Below are 26,703 nucleotides of genomic sequence, written 5' to 3' on the forward strand. Positions count from 1 at the left end.
TGCTCTGACAAGTGTCAGTCAGAAGTGCTGGTGAATCACCACAGATCTTGCTTCACTGCAATCACCATCAAGTCAAATTCTGTTCAGAACTACATAAGAAGCGAGGCCTAAATGCAGCTGTTCTGATCCCAGGTGATATTCCTGCTGCTTTTGTGCATATTCCTAAAAAGCATGTTATCCCTCAAAACTTTTATCAAGACTTCTCATTTTTTCTTATCTCCCCAAGAAGGTCTTCACACACTGTATTGTCACATACCCAGACCACAGTTTAGGTTATTCTCCTTCTCACAGCTGCCTGGAAATGAGAGGCAGAATATGGGGGAGTGATTTCAAATAAGAAACAGAGAACTTTTGTCTATTGGGGCCAGCACCAATAGAATTTACATATTCAAGAAGCTCTGTTCATAGTTTGGCATTGAATTATCTGTTATAGCAAACTAATCAAAGCATAAAAACTTTTTTTTTTTTTTTTCCCTCAAATAAATACATTTGCCACTGCAGCAAGATTCTGTGCTGAGGATGGAGAGATGGTCAGCATCAGGCAGGTGGGCAATGCCAGGCAGTGAGAGCAGAGTGTGAAGGCAGTGATGGCTGGGCATGACCCTGTGGCACTGCTCTGGTCCCGCTGTCCCCCCACCACAGGAGCCACCGAGCCACGCCAGGGGCTGGGCAGGAGCTCACAGTACCTTTGAGGGCAGGTGGGGTGAAGACGCTCTGCTTCCTCTGCTTGGGAGAGGCACTCTGCGACTGCGGGGGACAAAACAGAGGGGCAGTGAGACACGGGCACAGAGAGAGCTTTCTGCTCATGGCAGCTCCATGTGTGCACCCATCTGAGTGCCCAGCAGAGAGCTTCTGAGAACAACATATTGTGTACAGCTGATGCCAGCTCCTGGGCTGTCATGTATACAGGATAGCTAAGACAAAAATATGTGTTTAATGGACAACCTTTATGACTCCCAGGAAAACAGACCCAATACTACTGAAAATTACCCTTCACTCTATACAGATATTGTTAAACATAAAATAAGGAGAGCCTGTGCTTTTAACAGCCTGTGTAATTGATTCTCACAAGGCAAATAAATGTCTATGCATATTAAAATAGTTGCAAGGTTTACATTAGCCAACATTCCGATTACAATGTAATCAGTGATTATATGCATGTGTAAGTTAGTACTGAAATATTAATATATACATTTTAATACAAGTAAGTGGAAAATCCCTCCCTTTTCAATGTGTCGTGTTAAACCTAAGACAATAATTTCAGCAGCCAATCACTCAGCCTTTAACTGAGCCTCATTTGAGTGTTGTATTTAGTTAAAATTTTTGTGGCCCCAAAGTTGCATCTATGCACAAAAGACAAATTATTCCAAAATAATGGTAGTAAAATTACATGTAGAATAATAATAGCATTATTATATTATACCAATACACATAGAGTAATAATAGTATTACTACATTATATCAATGCTTAGTTAGCAAAACCTAACTGGAGTGTATATTCAGTGCTAAAGCAGAGCAGATTTTGCAAAATGAAAGCAGCTAAATTGGTGTCAATACTATACCAACATAAATTATGTCTAACTAAAAAGGATAAGAAAGCCTCATACAGTACACCCTTAGCTGGCTTTGGAAGACATAAGCACCACAACACACTCCTAACCAAAAGGTTAAGGAAAAACTGTGTGTAACCAAGCTTTTTTTCCCCTCCTCATTTTATCAGTTTCTAGTTGTAGTAATGATGTTGCCTTTACCCAAACATTTGCTAAAAATGCCTAATATATAGACTATGAATTTTAATCAGATCTATTTCTTTATGGAACATGTGAGACATGTTTCATACAAGTAGGGCTGATCCTATTAGCTTATCACAATAGATAAAATGATAACATTTATAAATAAAATATTGTCTTCTTTGGAAAGAGAAAGCTATTTATAAACACTATGGGATACTTTGGTGAACCTCACACCAGTAAATCTTTATATGTTTGTATTGGAGTTCAAATTTGAACCAATCAATACCTCCTGCTGCTATTTAAGGTGCTGCCTGCTGCTCTGAGCAGTGGGTCAAGGAGAAAGAGATCAGGGAATTGGAGGAATCATGCAAGGGGAAGATAGAAAATGAGATCAGAGGAGCCAGCTTTCAACTCTTGTGCAGACCACATGGCTGCACTGCCTGCTGTAGGCTTGACACGTGATGGAGAGAGTGGAGAGGTGTTTGAATGTGCTTGTGCCCAGCAGTGACCTGCAGACCCACAGCAACAACAGCTTGGCTGGGGTGAACTGGCAGGGTCACCTTGGCTTTGCTGTGCTCTGACAGGGCATGGCAGCAAGGCAGAGGGGAAGCTTGCCTCTCCCAGCTCCCTGCTACAGGGGGAAGGGAGAGCTGGCAGAACACACAACACAGCTTTACACAGCCCTGCTTTGAAAATGATGGTTCTTAAAAGGCTGTGTTACTGACAATGTAAATAAAAGTATCCACCAGGATGAATTAGTGAGTTTCCAAGAGTTTTTAACAGTAGAACTATTTTAACATTAAATATGTTAAAAAAAAAATAAAATCACTTACCTCTGCCTGTGAGATATTTGTTCTCTTCTCATCTTTTTCTAGAGAAAGACATATGAAAAGAGAAAAGTTAATACTGAAGTGTTTCTCGGTGCTAGCACTTGTAACTCTGCCATTAACCTACAGCACTGCTGTAAATAAGAAATTAACCTCCTAATTTACAGCTTTTCTTTCTCAGTTGTGTGTCTCAGAAAGCCAGAGGCCCTGATTAGCATTTAGACATAAGCACTGCATCTGAAGCACTTGACTCCCATTTTTGTCTGTGAATAACAGTGAGGATGGAGTTCCTTCAGCAGCAGGTCCTTTGTGCTGGCTGGCAGCAGGGCTCTGCAACTGGGGCTCTCAGGGTACAGGGCTGCTTTGCCCAGGGACTGAACTTTCTTCTATGGTCAGAAAAGGCCTGGTTGTCAAATGGTGTGAAGCAAACTCACAAAGCGTTCTAGTGCACTCAAATAATAACAAGAACCTCACTTCAGTTAAGTTATTAATATACCAATACTGGTACTGAAAAGTGCCTCACAGTAATATGTAAAATTTACAAAACAACACCTAACAAAGAGCAATCTTTCACCTTAAAAAATGTATGACATTACCAGACTGAAATTTTTCCTGAAACTTTTTACTTTTGTTGCCTTAATTTGCTTTAGACTATATGTATGGTATAATTGGCAAAATTTGAGACATCTATTAAAATTAAGTGCCTCTGAGAACCTGTCTGAACAACTAAGATTTTATAACACGGAGGAGGCTCAAGGTTCTTCCTAACCATGGCACATAACCAGTTTTTGTATGAGCTAAATTATTTCACTGCTGTTGTCTTCATGTGGTTAATGGCCAGAAAGTATCTGTCTTCTGCTGATGATTTCACAAATATTTGACAAAGATCATGCAGGATATTTGATACACAGTAGTTTGGAGCTCTAAAATAAAATGTCATTAAAAACATAGACATCAATCTCTCACTGTTGCACTTGCAGATATCAGTGTGTAATTTTCACTGAGGTGGGACCGATGTGTAACCATAGGTCTGAGCAAAGAATTAAGCCTAGGCAATATCATTTCATCTGACTTATTCTCTAGATATTGGCCTCTTGTGGTGTGCTGTGTATGAGGGGACAAGCCAGTCCATGCAGCTGGATCGATTGATTTCCTATTGCATTCTTTACCATTGTCTCTGTGCATCTCGCAAACATTAATTAATTTACCAGATTTTTCAATATAAGTATTTCCCATTATCTCTCTCTGAAAGATACTCAAATCAGTCATACTCAAGGTTAAAAAGTGTAATTGAAAACAGGGCTGATTACTAAAGCATGAGCCCACAGATACAGAATTAGACAAGACAATCAGGAGTTTCCTGCCATTGACATTTGCATGAACTTTGGTAAGGTCACTGATCTCCTCCTGGACTTCTCTACCTGTAAATAAGTATAGCAGTGTCTATTTCAGTATAGAAGTGTCTATCCCAGTCCATAAAACACTTTGGGGTATGAAGTCAGGCTGGCTAAATGGGTGATTATTTATGTGCTTGTAGCCTTCCTTATTGGTTGCATACCAACGCATCAGTGTGTCAACATTGGATTTTTTTTTTAATTCAGGATACTGAAATTAGCTTAAATGCAGAAATTTGAATAAATCAGGGACTTTCAGCAAAGAACAATGAAGAGTAAGTTACATCCCATTCCTTCCTGAAAATCTAAATTTGCCCAGATTAAAAATATATTTTGTAAACCCAAGCTGACGCTTGCATAAGGAAAAAAAAGCTGACACCAGTAGCTTTGTTTGTTTCAGGTCTTGATCCTGAGAATGTGCACAACTCCAACCCTTTGGGCCCGCACATTTAGTGTTCTGAGTGATGTGACACTAAAATTGTCAGAACTGGAACATTTGCAGCTTTTCCTTTCACCCAGCAGCCTTTATAAGACAGGCAACTTTGGGAATAAGGACTGGTCCTGTATGGAGTTAAAGAAACCATTCATATCCACAGGGCAAATAGTGCCAGACAAAGTGGACATTTAAGAACAACCTGTAAAATCACATAAACAAGCAATTTTCCAAATCAGTAAACAGAGATCTGAAAGTGACCTAAGGGACTGAAAGATACAAACTCCAGGCAGGAGCCATGAAGTGTTTCACGTGAGTTGTGAGATGAAGGGAAAGGTACAGCTGGCTGGAAATGAAGGTTGGGCAATGGTACATTTTGATATGAGTTTCTTTTCGAAGATAGAAGGAAGATCACATTGCTAATTTTTGACAGGTATTATGATGGATAAGACTCAATCAAGAATATAGATTTTTAAGGAGAGGTGACAAGGAATGGGAACAAGGGAAGCCTAAATCCCAGAATGCCATAGACTGAGGCAGAGAGGATAAACCAAACAAACCCTCTATGTATAGAGGACAAAGGAGAAAATAGGCAAGGGGAACATGGAAGGAAGATAGAAGAGCTTGTGAGTAACTGAAGTAGCAATGAGAGACAGGGACATTGTACCAACAGTAAAAGGGGAAATTTAGGGATGACAGAGAGCTGGAGTGCAGTGTGGGCTGGAGCTCAGTCAGGAGTTCTCTGCCTGGCCAAATACTTGGAGGCATCTTGGTCTATCTGAAGGATTGCATTAATAATTGTGTGAATCCTCTTCCTTGGACAAAGAGGGGTTTTCCAGTGTAACTTATAATGCTTCATAAAATTACTTTATAAAGCATAAGTTAATGAAAGCATGTTTTTACAGCAGTCTTACTAGGAAAGCATCCTTGTGAGAGTAAATGAAAGTAAGAATTAATGCTCTCCCTGTATCAAGAGATCATGTAGAAAATCTCTATGACAACAGATTTCATTGTGAGAATGGAAAGTACAAGGTAAGAAAAAACATCATCAGTTACCAACTACAAATCAGACATTTCCACCAGTGGGAGTCAAACAAGCCATGCATCTCCCACCCACAAATCCATTGGCAATTATAAACTGAATTTCTTTAGTGAACTCTTAGAGCATAAATTCATCTTGAGAAGGGTCATGAAATGATTAGAAGCTAAATCACAAATATCAGAATGTGATATCACTTGATTCACAGGGCAGAATGAAATCTCTGGTTTGTCTACTCTGTTGACTACTGTGCAGGCAGGACTTGGCTCACAAAAAGATCATAGTTATACAGAATGAAAAATTCCTTTTCATGTTTATAATTTAGCAATTATATCATGGAGAGTGTGAAGAGATCAGCTGTTTCTCTTATATATGAAACAAACTCTAGCTCTCAGTAGGTAACTTCTCCCTACAGGTTTGCTCTCTTTTTGGGGCCAGAAGGGAAGAAAACTATTCCATTTTCCTTCCTCACATAACATAACGTTGTTCACAGAACACAACATAGCTGTATTGTATTCCAAATCTCAGCCTACAGCTTTTTTCCACTTTAACTTATGCTAGGCTGCTCTAATTACTAGCAGGACTCTAATCAGTCAAGTAATTTCTTGACAGTTTTTGTGTTTTTTGTTTTAAAGAGGCGAAATAGAAAATATATGAAGACCTGAGAATGGGTTTGTACATACCCAAGTGGAGGTAAGTAAAACCAAGACTGGAGCTTTTTTTAGAGACTTCTTTACACCCATGCTGAGGAAAAAGCAGTGAGGACTTTCCCTTGTGCTGGGTGAATAATGTTTGAGCCTAGTGTGAGCCTTAACTCGTGTAGGCTGGAGCATCACCTGGAATAATAAACAGGATTTAAGGCTTTTTTTCTGTATATTGTATAAATATGCAATGAAGAGTTCTAAAGGGTATTCCCATCAATCCAGATATGTGCACAGACTTTCTGAAACAAAGCCTTAGTTTTTTAAGTAAAGTCACTTCTGAGAGCCCATCTGCCTGCACAGACCCCTTTCAGAATCAGAGTTCTAAGCTTTAGCCATTACCCAGGGCAAAATCTCACCCACTTGCAGGGAAACCTGCAAGACCCGGCCCCACTATGTTGCTGAAATAGGTTGAAGAAGCACCAGGGGGGTTGTCTCCCAAACAGGGCTGTTAGCAGAGCTCTTTGAATACTGGCACATCCCCCAGCCCAGCTGATCTAAGGAGCTGAGCTCCCCCAAGATGTCCTCATTTGAAGCCAGAGAAGAACCTAGAGGAAGGAGGCTGTTTGTAGCTGGAATGAAATCTGCTTGGTGGTGCAGATCACTTCTTCCACAATCTCCACTGCTGTGCAAACATCATGTCCGTGCTGGGGGAATCTTTGTGGTTGTTTTAGAGTGAGATCAAAATTCATCTGCCTTGCTTCTCCCCCTGGACAATGTTAATGCACTTGGAGCAGCCATGCAGGGCAAGAGGTGACCTGTTTTAGAAGAGCTGGCCTCTGATATCACCCATGGGCTCTGCAGTGGTCTCACCCAGCAAAGGCTTATCTCATCCAGCTAAGTACCCTGCTTGCTTTCCCCTCAGCAAGAGCAAATAAAAGCCTTTTCTGTGGGGTTTCAGTCAGGCACTGGAGAAACAGAAAAGGTCAGAGAGGTCAGTTTTTACACAAAAGAAACTCAGTAAGAGGCTGGTATAATTGTTGGAGAAAGCTTCTTGTAGAGAGTTTTGAATTTTCCTTGGTAAAATATAGCTGAGCAGATAAAAATCACAGTGGGCTGATAGATTTGGACTCAGGTAATTTTAGAAGCTAAATCCAGAAAATAATGCTTCATTATCCTGCCATTTAGTGGAAGAAAAAGATGAAATTTTCTGAAAATTATGTTTCGGTCATTTCACATTTAAATTTCTCCATCAGTAAAAGAAAATAAATATTTTTTGGTTTACCTCACTGGTGTTTGACCACCACCATCTGTATTAGCCATTGGTATTTGTAAAACAAGCTCATTGAACTCTAATTTAGAAATTGACCAACATAATATTTGTTTTTTCTGCTATCACAACTACTTTTCCTTTCTTCTAGAAAACATAGCAAGATAAAAAAGTATTTTATGTTTTCTTTTTGTCAGAGTCCTAACTACATATTGCCGCTTCAGCTAGCATCTCATCACTTTTTACTAAACCACTGAGGTATGAAAAGGAAAAAAAAAATCAGAAAAGACCATCATAAAAATGCTTACATAGTTAATTGCTTGATTTTCACTTGCTGGTTTTTATTTGCCAGTGTTTATCAATGAGAGCTTGACTATGGGTTTAGATGTCATTACATTTAATTACAAAGGAATATCCTGGTAAGCCCTCCTGGAGTGAGTATATGTTTCTGAAACTATTCCCATTGCAGAACACCTCATTAGAGTCCCGAGTGCAGCCGCTGTGGCAGGCGGAGCTGGGAGCTCTGCCCCGCTCCTCGCTCAAGTGCTGACAGGGGAGAGCGTGTGCTGTGCTGTGCTGTGCTGCATCCCACTCGCTAATCAGCATCTAAATTACTGCCTGGCCCTTGAGGGAGCACTAATAACAAGATTTGTATAGCAAGCATTAATGAAAACATAGGGCAGAGAGGAATTTGCTATACACAGAGGCATTTGCATGCCTATCTACCCTGTCAGGCGCTTGCAGCTCAGGTGTGTAGTTTGGGGAAGGTCCCACACTGTGCTGGCAGCGCTGTCACTAAGGGACCTCTTGTCCCTCTGTCTCAGAGGTCATAGCACAGCTTTTCCCAAGTAGCTCCAGTCTGTAACCAGCCCTTTGCACTTCCTTGTAATACTGCAGGCCAAATGAATCTGCTCTTTGGACATTGATTTTTTTTTTCCCCCAGGTAAATCACATTTTTAAACAACCCTGTATTTCCCACCTTCAATATTCAAGTAGCCATTAGTAGTACTGAGAGTAGGAGCTGCAAATCCTACTTTGTTAGACCAAATCCTTCCTCATGGTGCTCAAAGTCAGCCACTAAATGAAAAGAACAATCATCATTTTCCTCCTGATGCACAGAGCAGCATCTGATCCAAACATCTCTGATCATACAGAATCTAAGGACCCACTTTAAGCTGCACAGCCATAAGAATATGAAATAAAACCACCTTTCACAAGCTACACAGATCAGAATTTCTTTAAAACTTGCATTCTGGTAAACATAATCTATTTTGGAAGAAGGTGGAGACATTACAAACCTCAAATGTGAATCTGAATGTATTTGTTTACATCACATGATTCTCAGAAAGGAATTATACTGCCAATTCACCATCTTGTTATTCCAGCTTCATGCCAGACCCATGGAAATCAGTCTCATTTCACTGGCATGAAACTAGAATACAAGAGTGATGAATCAGGTCTGTAGCCTTACCACAGAGCAATCATAAATTATTACAACAAGCACAAAAGTCATTCTTCTCCTAAGCATTTTTGTTGCAAATTTTTCATTCTCCTTCCCTAAAATACATGATAAATATTAATATAAGACTAATTCTAAACAAGTACTATAAATCAAATATAGCTCCTCAAAATATATTTTGAAAGAGAGTTAAAATTTGATTATTTTCTCCCTTCTTAAAAAAGGACTTACTTTTCTGCCTCTTGTCTTGGTGTTGCATTTCTGCCTGACTTTGTGGCCTTCCAGTTGCTGCCAGTTCTGAAAGGCTTTATTCTGACTGTCCTGGCTTTGAATGACTGGACATAAAATGGGCTTTGTGGAAAAACCTGTCATGAAAAGAATAGTTCCATGCAGAATTTTCTTTTTCTGAAACACAAGAGGCCCTGTTCAGCTCCATGAGAGAGAGTCAGGTGAGCAAGGCACTGGGAACAGAGTTCCTGATGTGAAGTCCTGGATGTGGGGACAATTCCAGAGCTGGCAGGTCTTCCCAGAGAGGTAACCAACCCAGAGAGAAACATGCATGAAATAAACATTCTGTTTTGACAAGTAATGTAAAGATTGGCTTTAATTCACAATATAAACAATGCTTGAAGATGTTTTTCTCTAGTTGCTTTCTAAGCAGCACAAACTCCTCTTTGGTGAAGGAAATGGAGACAGCTTCCAAACAATGACTGACTAAATAAAATTAACCAGGAGGAGGTAAGTACTTTACTTTTTCTTTTGATGTCTCAGATGAGACATTTTCTGGACCAAACAAAATTCTCTGACTAAATTTCCAGGAATGACTCTGAGCCAAACTTTTCATGTAACTAGCAGCTGCCCAGTGCGGACTCCTGGCATCAGAGCTGGGAGGAGCCCCTGGCAGGAGCACAGGGTGTCACTGAGGGCAGAAACTCTGGATCAGAGTTTGCCTCCACATTGCTTTGAAGCTCCCTAAAATTTACTCATCCCAAAGAGTAACCACGTATTTAACAGCAAAGTATTTCTTTTTGTTTCAGCATGGCAGAGTTAAGCTCAATCAGAAATCTGGGGTGTCCGCTATGGTCTGACCCTTGGCAAAGAGGAGTCCATCAGTGCCTGGTTCCGCTGGGTGTGAAGAGGAGCTGAGTGGTGTTACAGGCAAAATGAGTCCCACAGGAGTTCAGCACGTGCTCAGTGCAAATCCTGTGCCAGCAAAGCAAACTGGGCAAAGGGGAATGTTGGAGAGAAGTGAAGGACAATCATTTTATCACTGACTTTATTAGCTCATAAGCAGCAGCAAGTTTTTCCATCGATTTAAAAGTCAGATTTTATCCTATATATACAGCATGAACTGATTAAAAAAAAAAAAAAAAAGAGAGAAAAGGCAAAATACTTTTGCATTTACTAAATAATTCTAGAGTTAGTGCAGCTGGGAAAGAACTTCATCCATGCATAAATTGCCTCCTAGTCAAAACTCTTGCTCATTTTCTAAGCTAAGTAATATTGAATATTGAGTCATCTCAATATTCACTACACCATTGAAGGTCCAGGTTAATACATTCAAAGAAGTAAAAATAAATGAAACAAACTGAGGAAAACTGCTGAGATTACTGATGTGAAATTTAAAATCCTCAGTCTATCAGGAAAGCTGTTGGTAAACTCAGGTCTCAAAATGAGTAAAGTAAGACTTAAAGATACGTGATGGTCTACATCTGACCCTTTTATGCACAGCTACTTAGAATGATTAAACTCTCCCATTTAGATTAAAACCCACATTAGAAAAAATCTCTTATTCTTGCAGCAAATAAATGTAAACCAGGATGATACAGATTTTCTGGTATGAACCAGAAGGGAACTGGACAGCCATCATTTCTGGGTGCCTCAAACAGTGCTAGAAGGACAAACTAAGCTACAAGGAAACCTTAGAAAATTAGACTTTCACAGACATACAGAATGAGGCAAAGGACAAAGACTGCAAAGTAGACCTAAATCACAAAATGTTGTCTCAAAGTTGTCCAGCTGTGAGGAGAACTCACCTCATTGTGAGGTTACATTGACATAGAGGCTATTCTGACACGACAGAATCAATATAGACTGCATCTTTGCTGTATGGACCAAGGCAGTTTCCACACTCACAGCATACTCTCACCTGGCCTGAAACCTGGCAGTGAGAGACAAGACTCATGTGAAGGAAATAGGAGAGCAGTGAAGATAAAAAAGAGTTTTGAGAAGTTAGAAGGCCAGAGATGTCGAGAAGCTGCTGGCAAATACTCAGAGAAACAGGTTCAAAGAGCAGAAACATGAGTCTGCAATGAGTGTCCCCAAGTAAAGCAAACTGCCAGACTGCTAATTTTTTTTCATGATTGCTACTGTTTAACCAAATGTACCCAACGCTCATATTCAAAAAATTTCCCAAGCAGCTTGCAATTATTTTTTACATTGATGAAGTCATAAAAATGTTATTAGTTGTGAAAAGACTTAATGGTGTCATTAAGTACTTTCAAATACAGGAGGAAGAAAAGTACCTTGAGCAGACAGCTACCCAGGGCTGTGAGTCCATCAGTAACACTGCATAGTATTAGTAAAGTGCTACTTTCCATCTGCTTGCTTGCTTTAGCTTCAGTCTCTGTTCAAATGACTGAAGAGGCTGACGATCTAAATACAATACTGAGACAAAGATCATGAAGTAAAATTCATTATTACCAGAAATATAGTGCTAGCAAATCCCAGGATAAACTTTGAAACCATTTTCTAATAACTTCATGTGCAGGAATCAGTTGTGATGGAAAATGGCTCAGAATTGACCTACCGATCACAGTCATTGTATCAGTGTTACAGCTGCAAATGCCATCACTGTGAGTGGTTCCTTTCTTGGCTGGGAGCTGTAGGAATATTCTAAGCTCTAAAATAAAAACCACCAGCAGCAGCCAAAACCAAAGAAACCCCAGCCAAACATTTCTTAGCATGCTACAGCTCATAAAACCATTTTAAATGTATCCTATGTGAATGTGTTTGTACATTCTGACAAGTGACATTTGCCATGGGAGAACAAAATATACAAAACAATAAAATTTTTCCTTAGCCAGTGATTATTATTGCTGTCTTAGCAATTTCCTTCCTTTTGGAATAATACCTCAAGGATTTCAGTAAGAATGCTTTGTAAAGCTAGTCCTGGCCAACTGCTTGTGGCGTGCTTGTGGTTAGAATGCACATGCAGAGAGTTCCTCACATACATGTATCATCTTACATGGGAATCAAGTCAGCTACTAATAATAGTTCTTCTTGGGGGTTAGGACCCTTTTTTACAAAAAAGAAAATGCAAATATCAGTTTTGTAAAGCCATTGCTGAGTTTTCCAAGCTTTCAAAGAGTCAGCAAAACCATAATCCATAATCTCATTCTTGCCTTAAGCACAACTAGGTGGGCTAGAACAGCCCAGGGCAATCATCTTCAGAATAAATCAGCTGTAGTTTCCAAAAGCATTTTTCAGAATTTCTAACCTTACTACATACCAGAGACAGAGGGAACCGAGGCTTTTGTTTTATGTATCTCCATCTGTACTATCACAGTCAGAAACACCTTGCTGTGATTCCTTTGGAATGAGCCACATGCTCCAATGGGGTATGCTGTACACGTTAAAGCCTGAGTCACACACCAGCACCAGGGGGCTTGAAAGCACACCTCTTAACAGCCTGCTTGCTGTCTACTGTATTTCAAAAACAGATAGTAAAAACCTAATGTTGGTCAGGATCAAAAATCGTTCAGGTCACAATTCTTTAAAGAAGAAACTCTTTATTCTCCCCTACCCCTGTCCCCCACCCCCACCCCCATCCCCCTCCCCCCACCCCTTCCTTTTAGTTCATCAGTACAATTCCACTTGGAAGAGAAAAGGGTACAAACTAGCACTTAGTAATACAAAGGTGTTGCTCTCAAACCAACTGGGCTTTTATGTTAAATGGCTCCCTGATTCTGCAGCTGTCCTGCAGATCCTAATACAAAAGGGAAAAGGCAGAACAAGTGTTTCAGCTGATCCCAGAGAAGCTACCCTGTGGAGGTGGCCAAGGAAAGAGCAGGACAGGTTGATCCAAATCTTTGCTTTCTACCACTACCTGAGAACAGCTGTGGCAGGAAACTTCAGAGAGACTTGAAGTGAATGCTATCCCTACATGTCACTGAGTGGTGGAGGCTCAGTGCAGAAATGTGTAGGTTATGGGGTGTCCAGGTTCCAGGATAAGCCATACTGGAGGGTGCAACAGAGCTCACTGCTGTATTGAACTTTCAACCTGCCTTGCTCACGTTCATTTTCTGTGTGACTTTGCTTGTCTTATCAGAACGAAGGACATGGCCTCAGGTAAAAAACACAACCTCTACAATGCTCCTTCATCTACTTAACACTGCTGACTCTGTTAGTGCAGTTTGGTTCCACAAGATGAATAATAACAAGATATCAATTCTCTGTGGGACATCTGCATGCTGGCTATCCCATGGAAAACATGAACAAAGAAGGAGCTGGTCACTGTGCTTCATTCTGCTACTCTCATAATCTCGTGATCCTCCAGTAAAGACATTTGAGAAAAAAAATCAGAAGTTTAGATACAGACAGATACAATCAGATACAGATACAGATACAGATACAGTTTAGATACAATCAGATTTTAGATACAGACACAGAAATAGGAAGTTTTGAAGGGAAGAAGGAGAAAACAGAGCTCCTTTCAATAGACATAAAGCTTAATTCTACCCTAGAACTGCTTTGGTTACTGTAAAAAGAGATTTGACTGGCCCATCAGATCTTGTTTCCACCAGCTGATGACACAGGCAGCTCAGACTCACAGGAAAGCAAAGCTCTGCAGCTCCCTGCACTCTCACTGACTTTCTGCAGCCTTCTGCAACTGGCAAAGTGTTTCAGGACTGATAGGTTCAATTTGTTTAGTCTCTGCTAGCTTTAGGTCCAGATTCATTGAATTCCCACTTTCGATGTATTTTGAAGTGACGTTTCAACTTCAGTTATGACATATAAAGAGTTAAATTCTGTCTCTAAAAGCTCAATAAATGGGCTACCTTGATTGATGCTTTAAGTGCAACCCCTTCCCAATATTCTGAACATAATGAGGTTAGTGCTAAAAGCTGGATTCTCTCTCATCTATCTGCATTATCTATTTATTCCGCACACGTCACCATGGTAAATGAGGGCTGCATTAAGTACTAAATAGCAGAGGTCAGAAAAACCCTGTGCTGTATTCTTTTCCCCTCAGCAAATCTGAAACATCTATTAATGCATTTTAGTTTATTACCTGATGTAAACTAAAAAATACATTGAAAATATCAGTATTAGCACATTATTGAAATTTGATTTAAACATAATATCAAAAAACCTATCTTGACATTCTTATTTTAAAAATTTTATCTTATAATGTTTAAATACACACAATTTCAAATATTCTTTGTATTTTTTTCCTTTAAGCACCCCTCCCCCCCAGAAAAAACAGACTCTTTTTCACAGGCTAAACTAGACATATTTTGATACAAAATCTTTTTTTTAAATGGAATCAACACCCCAAATTTTATGTTCATGTAGTTGTATTAAATATAGCTTAAGTATTTTGACTATAAGAAGTAATTACACCTAGGCATTTCATTTTTTAACTAGAAAACTCACCATTTATTCCAAATTCTCAGCAAAACAAACTATATGAGGCGCATAAGTATTTGGAACAGTTCAAATCGGTAAAATATTTTCCTCTAGCAAAATATTTAGCCTTATGAATGCAATGAAGTTAAGATCTGTCCAGCTGACTTCCTCAGCAGGTCAGGCAGCCATGCCCACTGCTACTCCCTACCCACGGCACGGCTCTGTCGTGCTGTATACACAGAGGTGATAACAAATGTAAACATTCCAAAAGCTTATCAGGCCTGACGCTGAATGATCAAGCAGCTGGAGAGCTGTAACGTGAAGCCATGTATATCAAAAATAATTTGCAAATAATCTCCTGGGGTGCAAGAAGGCTGTTTCTATGGTGCTTTTGTATAAGGAACAAGGAAAACAGATGAAGAGTACAAAGTTCAGCCTCTAAAAATACCACATTCACTTTCAGAAAGTTCCACGGACATTGACCCTTCCAACACAAAACCAATGGGAGGCAGGGAGCAGGAGGAACAAGTAAGATCACAGTACACATTAGGAGTTCAGCTGCACTGGTAAATAAAAAACTATTTCAATTCATTTCTTGGGTATTCAAGGCTGGAACAAGAGTAATGGATTAATGCAATTCCATCCATACTGGGAGCAAGTAAAGCTTTTCAGGTTTTGGCTTCATGTCCTCTCAGCTGTACCACTTCTCTGATGTGGGCACAAATCTGAGTCCTGGTTGTGAATATCCACCCCCTATTTCCATCCTCCAGAGCTTTCCCAGGCAGTGTTTGCACCCTGGACTGCCCCATCTCACAGAGGGTAGGATCTGATGAATGTGAGGGAAGCATTCTTGTTTTGACTAAATTTACTCACTTCAGTCAACTAGGAGAAACTAGTAAATATGGGTCTTGCAAAACATACCTGTACAGTCAATCAATAAGCACTGAAAATGAAGGAAGCATGGATAAAAATAAACATGAAAAATTCAGTGAAATAAGTGAATTTTGACCAGAACATGCACAACAGCTTTTTGTTTTGACTGTCCCTGTGTAGCTGTCAGACCCTTCACTGTTACTGACTAAAGAGACAGCCCAGACTCTATTTGGCCTCTATATGGAACAGTACGTGTTTCCTACTGCTTCACACTATATGGTTTACACAATTGCTAAAATATTCACAGGGAATGTTTATATTTGTGAATTACTGTGTTCAGGACCGCAAAAACTGTGAAAATACAGCTGGATGCTTTAGTGCTACCCCTCAGTCTGGGCACAGCACTGCTCGCTGCATCCCAACCAACTCAGGCCTGCTGTCCTTACTGCGCTGCAGAGAGCATGACAACTCTTCTGACAAGTGATGACAGTGACATATAAAATCCTCATCCTCTCATGAAAATTGAGCATCTTCATGAAATGGAATGTTTTCATGAATGATGAAAAAATCCCCTTTTAAAATTCATTGTTTCTTTCTGGAGCCTGTGAGCTGTTCCTTATGGCCTAAATAAAGAACAGCTCAAGCACAAGTTCATGGTTTGGTTTTTTTTGGTTTTTTTTTTTTTTTTTTTTAAGTCCTTAAGCTTTCCTTTTAGTTTTCATGGAGTCTGTATTCACACTGCATATGTGTGAGGAACTTTTTACTCTGCCTTGTCCCAGGGAATTCTGTGGGTTGAAACAGCAGAATAAATTCAGAGTAACCCAAATGAAAAAGCGTGTGAGCATAGCGTATATAGGTAAGAAAAAGGGATGCTGTTTGCCACTGAACATTTGCAGTCACACGTCATCCTGCAAACAGCAGGATATTTTCAAGCACAGACATTTTTATCTCTGTTCTGGAACCCCTATCACCCATCAGGTCTTACACAATGTTTACTTTACATATTTCATTGTTTGACTGTGTCAGATAGTCCTTTCCAGCACAGGCTGAAAGCACACGAAGGCCCTCGCTGCCTTGACAAGACGTGCCTAATCTCTGAACATCCTGGTGCCATCAGAAATGTACACTGGGCTATACCAGCCCTCTGGTGTGAGGGGACACAAATGTTTTTCATTGCTTACTGAAATACCTCCATAGACTCTTGGACCAATATAAAAAGAGACAAAATGGCATATACTTAAATGGCATATACATTTAGCATATAGAAAGACTAACTAGTTTGACAGAAAAAAGTACAGCTAATGACAGTTTTTATTCATGTACTGTTTTTCTGAATACTCTATTACCACATTAAAAGCCTAAATTTGCAATTGAAAACAGCTGCTATTTGGCTTACTCACTCTCTAGTTCTTGGACCAGAGTAAGCAGTATGTCCTACCAGAATCTCAATAGTTTGAAAAACATATCAGTTTCCATGAACTCTGAGACCAAGAGTCTTCTGCTGAGGTTTTTCCCAGAGAAAGTATAGCAGAACTGCTTGGCAGTGCTCAGAAACACCTGCCTCCTACTAAGTAGGTCTTTTCTTGAGCTCAGTTTATTTTGTCATGGAAGAAAAAAAAAAAAAAAAAGTGATCATTAGATCTAAACCCAAACTTACTCATTCACCTAGAAGCATGATCCAACTTATATTAGTCACAAACCTTAATGCTGGGCAAAGTGACTCACATTAATCCCATCAAGAGTGTGGTGCTGGTACAGTTTGCATCAGCAGAAAAGCACATCTGTCTGTGGTAATGAGATTTATTGTGCAGGGAAAGTCTGGGGGTGTCTAAAACCAATTTAGCATTAAAACCTCAACTACTTTGGGTTGTCATGGAATTGACAAAGGTGCGAGGAGAGATTTTTCCTCCCACCACTCACCTGGCTGTGCTGTTTGCTCCTGCACTAAATACTGAGACTGCCCGTGAGGCATCTCAGGAGAGCTCTGGGGAAGTGACAGTAAGCTGAAAGGCATGGCTTATTTCTGGATAACCAAAAATCAGCTAGGAATGAGAAAGCGAAACTTCTAATGCCCAAACACAAGCTGTGAGCACCTTCCTTGTTCAGAGACAGGTACAGATTGCTTTTCTTCAAGTTATGATTTCCAGCATTCAGTAAGCTCAGATGTACTGTGCTATGCTGAGGGTATGTTTTACATTGGTTTTGCAGTGATAATATATCCTGAATGAGATTTGCAGAGCCCAAAAAGGCAGCTGTATTTTTAAACACAGAGTAACATTTACATTACAAGCAAGGAAGTCAAAACAGGCAACAAAGCAGAAAGGGGAGTTGGAAACAGCAAATACATAGAAAATTTAGATACACAGAAGTTTATCCTAATGTTTACCCATATTCCAATGCGTAAGGAAGACTGAACACTTTGACATAAGTTGAAGAGCCTTTGCCAGCCAGACTGTTTGATGTTGTGTTGGCTCTGTGACAAAGCCAGCCTGTACAGGAACGCTGGCATTGTTTTCTGATCAAAGCAAGCCCTAATGGTATTAAACCTGAGTTGTGGTCTGACGTGCTTTCTTCCCTCAGCCATCAGTTCTCTACTCTGCTACCAGCTTTTTCTTGAGCTGTTGCATTTTGATATTCTGCTGTTTTAAAGCATGCTCAGATGTTTATTTCAGACATAATAATTTCAGACAAATAGGAATTGAGATTCCTATATTTTCTGCTATGCTGGGCATGGAGACAGGAGGTTGTGCGTACACAGAAAAGGCTGCTTGTGATGGTGATACTCAGTTTCTGTTGAAGTTCTCCAAAGATATTGCAAGGGAAAAGGAAGCAGGAGAGCTTTAACAATTTTTGGATTAGACACTTGTGCAGTGTAATAGTTTAAAATGTCTTTAAAACTAAGCATGTGCTTACGTTCCTTTTATAAAAGGCAGGTGTAGAGCAACTGTGGCTATAGCAGGGTGTGAGTGGGTTACCCCAGTAACCCATGCACCACCCTCACAGGATGAGATGCTGCCCATTTGTGAAGCTCTCTCACTTTATACTTGTCTTTGCCTTCACAGATAGCAAAAAGGTCTTATAATTTCAAATAAAAGTAAACTGATTTGATATTACAAAATCAAACATCAGGTGCTCAGAAAATAGAGCTCCATTGATGGCAACTGAAGCACAATAGATTTAAGTGGTTTCATAACCCAAGTCTCAGTTTGCTAGTGCTAGTTTCTCTGCTCAAATGTGACACAACCCATCTAAGAGCACTTTACACAGAACTTACAGGTAGAGTTAAGGGTTTCTTCATTGCTATGTTGTCACAAGATCATATTGTCCACTGCAATCACTCTTGCTGCTGCACCTCAAATTTCTCTTTTGTTGACTGTGATTGCACTTATATATGATGCCAACCAGAGTGAGCATGAGGAAATGTGAGAGTCAATGATGCTACAGGCTGGATATGTGCTCCTGTAGTCACGTTTATCACCTGACTTTAAAACATTCAGTGTGGTCTAACACTGCCTCCTTGAAAGCAAGGAAGTCAAGCAGACTCTTCTTATAGTTTTTGAGCAGCTGTCATTGGTTTAAAATGACTTAGGCTTAGTAGATATTCCATCTTCACTTTTTTTAGCACAATTCACCTGACCTAAAGAGGTGAAGACATATTCCTACCAAAGCTGTAACAGGCATCAGGGATGGATGAGAAGACGTAATAGAAAACAACTTTTAGATCTTTTACAGAAGAACTCAAGCTGAATTTATTATGAAGTTCTTAAATGTCCAAACACATTTTATTGCCTTCTGGTTTCCAGATGGGTGTGCATCCAGAACACCAGAATACCACAAATATGCTACTTTTTTTTCCCAGCTGCAGTCAGAAGCAGCTGTAACAGAAGGCTGTAGAAAAGTCTGGTTCTTAGAGTTTGCCTGTCTCTGGTTTTCAAAAAAAGAGAAGTTTAGATTATTTGAGTAAACTTTGCAGGGGTATTCAAACATTTAGGATTGCATTAGGACACATATTTCAAACTCTTGGAAGCATATCCTTCACTAGCTCCTTGCTCCTAATGAAGGAAGTGGAATACTCCAGTGGGTAAAATCCAAGGGACAGGACTCTCATTTAGCCCAGCTCTAATAAAAAAGGGTGGCTCTGTCAGTATCACTGGAATTCTTTACTGCTCAGTTTTCCCATTGTTGTAGGGAATCACACTTTTAAAGCAATTTGTTGGATTGTCAAGTTAGCACCCCTACTTTTTTTTTTTTTTTTTAATTAACTGCATCCATTTGCAGTGATGAATTTACTATTTTTGGAGACAAATTTTATTCAGCAGCCCCCTGAATTCTATTCAAAATCCAGTGACTGATCAGCATTTTGGGGTTTAATCAACAAGGTGTCAAGAGGCCCTAGGACCAGCTGACTCTGAAAGTTGAAGGCACACAACCATCTCAGAAGCTGTACAGCACTTTGCAAGAGGAAGACTACAAGGGCTTCATTGAGTATTTGTACATCCATTGTAAATCTCTTGTCTACCTTTCCAAGCTGGCTTTACAGTCCTTTTACTCAGCAGGCTTACAGAGCTACCTGCACACACCCTGTTCAAAACACTTGCCCATATTAAGCAAGTGACCCCCTATGGAAATCTGCATGAAGCTCATGGTGAAGGGCAGGAAAATGAAGCTGCTTTTAAAGTTCGATTTTTATCCAGTTTTATGGAAAATTTTAAATCAGGATAATTTAACCAAATAATAAATTCATTAATATTAGTTCCCAGTATCTAGAAAGAACAAATAATATCTAAATAAACAAATCTAAGTAAGTGAAGACAAATACTAACTCATGGGCTTATATGGAAGTTGGCTGAAACCTGCAGCAATCCTGACTCATAATAAAAATGATTTATTTAAAGATTTATTATGAACATTGCAGGAAAGGTGATAACAGACATGTACCACTTTGTTTACAGTAAAATTTCCTGTAAATTAAAAAGTTCTTATTCTTTGTTTGCTTTTGATTTGTTATTGTACCAAGTATCTGTTTATAAAAGGAAATATGACGGTACAAAGTGTACAAAGTGAATTGCAGAAGAGATTAACAGTCAAGGTGAATTTGCTTTAAATTAAGTCCTAGCAACATAGACAGTGTAGATCCCATTATTATCCTATATAGGTAAAGAAAGTCAGTTCAAAGCAGATCATGCACCATTTTTGAGAGCTGAATTACCTGAAATTTAGAACCAAAAGCTACTCCCCAAAAAGATTTTAAAATAATATTAAGGTGACTAAGAGATACGGCAGGAAAAAAAAATGTTGCAGAGCACAACAAAGGAAAAGTTTGATATAAATGAGGCACTGTGTTCCAAGGGATTAAGTATTGAGGATTTTCCCTTTTTTGTGGATTTTTTTGTTTATAACACTCCTAAACAGCTTATTAAGGAATCTTTCTGAAGTCGTATTTATATGACAAAGTATGTCTCAACCTCAAATCATCCCATCCTGCAGGGACTCTTCTGTGGGGACTCCTGCATGAAGATAATGTATTCACAGTTGAAAAACAATAATGAAAAAGCACATTATATGTTTTTTCAGGAAACTAGAAGAGAATCTATTTTGTAGAAACAACTCCTTGGGTTGAATCAACATTGGATCCAGCCTGGTATCTCTAGAGATCAGACTTCATGGGCCTCCAAGCTGTCCACCCAGGGAAAGAAAATATTTGTGGATGGAAGAACTGGATCTGGGTCATATTAATTCTCTTTCCATATAACCAAGATTGACATGGAGGATAAAACTGTGAAATCAGTGACATTATCTGAAGGCCAGGAATTACCTGTGTTCGCAGGTTTTACTCCAAACAGTCCTAAGACCCATTGTTTGATATTTAGAGCTAAAAAATTAATGCTGGATTTTTAAAATCATGTCGTTAATCAAACCAGTTTGCAGCCAATCCTGTGTATACAAGTTCGGTGGTTTAGAAGGTATGTTAGCACTCACCCGGGGGCATGTGTTCATTCATGATGACGAGTGATGCTGGCGTAGGCCTTCTTTTCCTGATCTGTAACAGATATAAACCAAGGAGAGTCATTAGGGCCCATCAATGCACACACAAAGCAAAGCAAAAAATCTGTCTGGTGTCCTCCAGAGTATAGACCAGGCAAAGTTAAAAAGGAAACTATTTAAAGAACAGCAGCACTTCACTGTCTTACTGACAGCTTGTCTGGTCTGACAGCAACCAGGGTCATGCTGCTGCTTGTTCAGGGAGAACAAAGACATGGGGAGAGCTGTCCAAAATACCTTTAGGATTTGTAATCATCTTGACTTCAGTTTTTTTGATATTTATTGCTGAAAAATATCAGTCATACCTTAAAATATTGACATTTAGCTTTGCATCAGGAAGATGATTTCATAGTTTCTGATCTTGTATGTGCAAATGCCTAGTACTGCCATAGCTCTCTCAAGTAATAATTAATAACATTTTGCAAGCGCATTTCAGAGTTTTGCAGGTATGCCTTCCAGTGAACTCACGTTTATAAAATGTTCTCAGAGGTGTTACTACAGTAGCATTCCTTAACTAAAAATACTCCAGTATTTAAAACTTTAAAAAGAGTATTTCCAATATAGCAGATTTTACATACCAATACATAATCCTGAATTGTATACAATTCTTCAGAGTTTATCTGGGTTACTACTTTTGTTGCATCAACAGTGGCTGAACTACATGGTATTGGAATACCCTCTTATAATGCACACATTTGCATTGAAAGCTTTGTGTTGCTTCACAAAAGCCTCCAGGCCTGATATTCTATTGAATTTAAGACAGGGACCAGAAGCATTTAAGCTAGAAAACATTCTGACACAAAACCTCAATGTCAGTGCATTTGTTCTTTTTTACTTGCTGAGCCAACATCTGTATTTAGCGAGGTTCAAATTTTGCTTTCAGAGGTGTAAATGGAAAGTTACATCATCAGGGTTAATGGGTTTATTCTAGATTAGTGTAACTGTAGCTGACTGTAGAATTTACTATTTTAATTTCATCACATACCCGCAGTGAAACTGTATAGCACTTGCAATAAAACTCACAACACCAAAAAAAAAAAAAAAAAAAAATCAAAAAACAAAAGGACTGCCCATAAATACCAGGCAGAAAATAGGCTACAGCATTTCAAAAGCCATGGGAATTCCAGGAAATCCTAATCCTATGGTTCTCACAGAAAAACACCAGAACACATTCTGCTTGAATTCATTGCAGAACTGTTCTGTAAGGTATGGACATCTTGCAGCTCAGAAGTGCCTACAGACAAAATGAGGACCCGCAACAATTCCTTTCTGCACCCTTCTAATAGTTCGCATTTAATGGTCACTCCCAACTCATCGTTTTCTGGAAAAGGTCTCTGCCTTTTAGGAGACACAACATCAGGATATTCAGGAAACCAGATACTTGTCCTAAAGGTGCAAATAATTTCATGGCTACTGGTATGGAACTTTCAAGGTTATAATATTCCCCTGGTACCATCTAAAATGAGACGTACCCAAATAGAAGCAAATGTTGAGGACAACTTGCACAGAGAGAAATATACTGGGTCACCTAATTAAGATTTATACAGTTTTCTCACAAGACTGCCTGTAACCTCTTATTAGGCACATCTACACATATCTGTACACAGTAATAGATATCTTTTCCTCCTTAGACATCTGTACTGACATATATATATATCTCAATAGAGTGTATATATATATTATTATGTGTATCTTTTGAGAGTGAGTTGAAACCTAAAATAGCACACACATTACTCCAACAAGGACATAAGTATGGCATATTTCCACATGTATTTTTTTTCAGGCATGAAAAACACTGTAAAAATTACTTAGACTGTAAAAAATCATAAGAAATATGGGAAGTAACTGAAATTATGACTATTGTGCAAAACATTAATTGTATTTTCTCATGTTAAAATGAAAGGTAAATAAGATATATTCCCAGTATTTCTGTTAGGTACCTATTATGAACTTTATGCTTTGCTTTATGTACATATAATACACTTGAATTGATTTGTTAAGAATGTATTCATTGAGTGCATCCATGTGAAATTAAGTATCAGGATACAAATGCAGTTACAAAAAAGGCACAACAAATATACATTAATAAACCTACCCAATGTGAAGAAGCCCTATTCTGGCTAGAGGACATATCCTTCTCCCTCTTTAAGTACATCAAACATCACTATAACCTCCAGGGTATTTAATCTACAGTTTCACTAATATAAGCTAGAAAAGCCTTTAGGCCAGAAGTATCACTTGTGCTCACCCACGTCTTGCCCCATTCCTGCCCCATTCCCTCGAAACAGTGAAGGAAACTCATCCTCCTTACCTGCTCAGCTGCCTCAGGATCTATTTGGCTCTGAAACAGGGGCACAGCAAACTGTATTTTTTTGGGGCTGTTGGGCTCCATGGTGATGCTGAGGTGAGATAGATGAGAGAAGAGCCTGGAGCCTGAGACTGGGTCTGTGCCTGTGCCCCGGCGCCGTCCCCACGGCCAGGCTGAGAGCTCCGCAGTAACAGCTGTAACTCCCGACTTAGCCCGGGAATCTGCGCCAGCCGAGCGACTCCCTTATTCCACATCCACAGAGATGCCACTGCCTTGGCTATTTTCTTTTTTTTTTTCCCCTCTCCCCTCTCTTCAGCAGCCCTTCAGATCCTCTCAGCAGAAAGCTGAAAGGAACAATAAGCTAATTGTGTACCAGCTCACTTCCACATATGCCAAGCATTCACTCAGGAGCTAATTGAAAATGCAATACTAGCATTGCATGGCCTGGAGCCTTGGGATTTGAAAAAGAGGATCTCTCCACCGTATATTACTAACTGGCTGCTCAGAAGTGCAATGCAAGCTCCCTCTGAGTATTGCTGATGGGCTCTTAATTATTGATGAACACAAATCAGGAAGTTTTCAGATTTTGGGGGTGGAGGTAGCAGAAGGGGTGGATTCAAAAATTCGATCTCTGTTACAGTGTGCCAGAACCGCTCTCCTCTTTTCACATATCAAACAATTCCCTTTGCTTTTTCAAATATTTTTTTAATCCTACAGTTTTAGACTCTACTAAATCTTATAGGAAGATTTTTGGTGATGATGCTACAGAGTTGCCCACAATTTCATGACACTTTTCTGGTGGGTTTGCACCTTAGGCCTGGCTTTCATATTTAGACTGTGATTTCTTTTGGTGGGCTCCATTTCACATGACTCCAGATACTGAGAACACTCACATTTGAGCCAGCTCTCTGGGCTCCCTCGTGCTAAGCACATCAACGGGCATCTCATTCTATCCAAGTAAAGTGGGATATAGTGTTTACTCAAGATTACATTTTCTCTCCATTAACTCTAGAAAAAGGAAAGATGATTCAGACTAGTTAAATCACTTTTGGATGACTAAAATTCAGAGGCTAAATCCTACTCAAGGGTACAAAATCTGTGCCTGATTCCAAGACCAGGAAAATAATTTGGTCAATCATATCATTATTCACACTCCTTTCTGAATATAATTGATTTTCATTTGTCATTTCATGTGAATTCAAAAGAAATGTGTGAAACAACATCCAGCAATCACTGATCTAACCTACCTCTTTGCAAAACTCAGAGAAATTTGAAAATATTCTTTGTTCAGGCCACTGAGAGCAAAAAAGGATTTTCACAGTTCACCACAAGCTTATTGAGTCACTGAATACTTTCCCACCTGTGCCAGTGGAGGAGGTGGGGAAGGAGAGGTCTGTGGGTGAGAACAACGCACTGGCCATACACACAGAACAAGCCAGAAAGTCAGACATGAAATACTTGTTTGGCTTTGATTTTTGCAAATTAAAATCATGACACATTATCAGAACACCAGGCTGTTTCTGAACAGAGGCAAGCACACAAGCTAGCTGGTTTATGAAGGACCTGATAAAGCTTGGGAGATGGGGATACACTTTAATCAAAGGATCCAGTTGGCTCAACAATCAAAAATAACTCTCAATGAGGGCCAAAATTCCCCTCCTCATCCAAATCAAAGCTACTGTGAACCATAGTGATTTCCAGCTGACAGCTAGTTGCTGGCAACTTTCCTGTTTGATTTCTTACAATAGTTTAGGTGGCATTAATTTAGACTTCTGAATCACAGAAGAGTCTGTTGGTCGGGACCTTCTGGAGATACTTGGTCCCACCACCCCTGCCTGAGACCAGATTATTCTGGGACTTCTCAGCCTGTGTCCTGAATGTTTTTGGTGCTTAAGTGAAATGCTTAGTTTCATTTACCACAACAAATGAAAGAGATGCACACAACACTGATATTCAGTGTTTCATATGACCATTTTTAAGGCTTCACTATTCCTATGAAGACAAAACATAATTTGTTTTATAGACTCCTAAAATTAGAGCAAGAGTACAATTGTAAAAGTTGTGATGGCACAATGAAGTCTAAGGCACTAAAGTAAGAGAGGCACACTCTGCTTTCAACAGGACAAGAGTTGTTTTCAGGACAGTCTAATTATCCAATTTCACCAGTCCTTCATGCACAGATGTGCCATTATCTTCAACAACAGCTTCAGACATACCAGGGACATATATACACACCCACCTCCACCTAGGGGAGGACATAAACAGGGATCTGAAGTTGTGGCTTTCCTCTTGAACTTTGATACTTGGAAGAAAATAATGCATGTTTTTGCAGTCCCAGATACTGTGAGAAAAATGTTTTCCAGATGCGTTGCTACCATAAATATTAATAAATGGTATATATTAAATATCAAATTTCTCTAGAAAATACCTGTTTTCCATAAAATATCTATTCTAGATGTCTATGAAAGTTCCTGTATTAAATTGTACAACTGCAATTCAAATACACGTTACTGATTACAGAAGCTGTAATTATCATTGCAAAGGTTTAACATTTCTTATGTTAATGATAAAGTAATTTAAAAAACATATTCAGATAGTAAAAATTTATTAAAATATTAAGTGTTCAAAGGATTATAACAATGTGTTTCAGCTTTAAATTGCTGGACATTTCTATCCAAAGGAATTGTGTCTCAAATGCATTTTTATCAATGGTATATAAGAAAAAAGCTCAACAACCTTACAAAAAACCCAAACCAACAAAACCATTTTTTGGCAGCTTCTGAAGGGAGACAGACAACAGGACAGACCAAAACACAAGGACTTAATGGGACTGGCTAGGACTGGGAAAGAGGCCCCCAACAAAGTGATGTGGAAGTATTTGCTTCCTGCAGCTTTTCTCCCTGTGCCTGTTTGGAGCTGGCAGCCCAACAATCTTCACATGCACTTATCAATAACAGTATTTTTAAAATAGTATAAGAGGCATAGTGAGAGAGCACTCAGATATAGCATTTCAGGATGCCTGCCTTGGCTCCCTCTTACACCAATCTGCAGCA

The 26,703-nt window shown here is 39.3% G+C and overlaps 1 protein-coding gene across 1 annotated transcript in view; it reads right to left on the bottom strand.

The window, feature by feature from the left end:
- The window catches only part of PPP1R1C (protein phosphatase 1 regulatory inhibitor subunit 1C), a 48,142-nt gene extending 24,128 nt beyond the window's left edge, over positions 1-24,014 (bottom strand). Inside the window, 5 exon segments of the mRNA XM_053982280.1 lie at positions 687-747; positions 2,567-2,604; positions 21,280-21,340; positions 23,654-23,775; positions 23,778-24,014. Of these exon segments, the coding sequence (XP_053838255.1) occupies positions 687-747; positions 2,567-2,604; positions 21,280-21,340; positions 23,654-23,775; positions 23,778-23,904 (409 nt within the window). The 5' untranslated portion in view covers positions 23,905-24,014.
- Positions 24,015-26,703: the final 2,689 nt, after the last annotated feature.

The sequence above is a fragment of the Vidua macroura genome, chromosome 7 (genome assembly GCF_024509145.1).
Source record: "Vidua macroura isolate BioBank_ID:100142 chromosome 7, ASM2450914v1, whole genome shotgun sequence".
Lineage (NCBI taxonomy): Eukaryota > Metazoa > Chordata > Aves > Passeriformes > Viduidae > Vidua > Vidua macroura.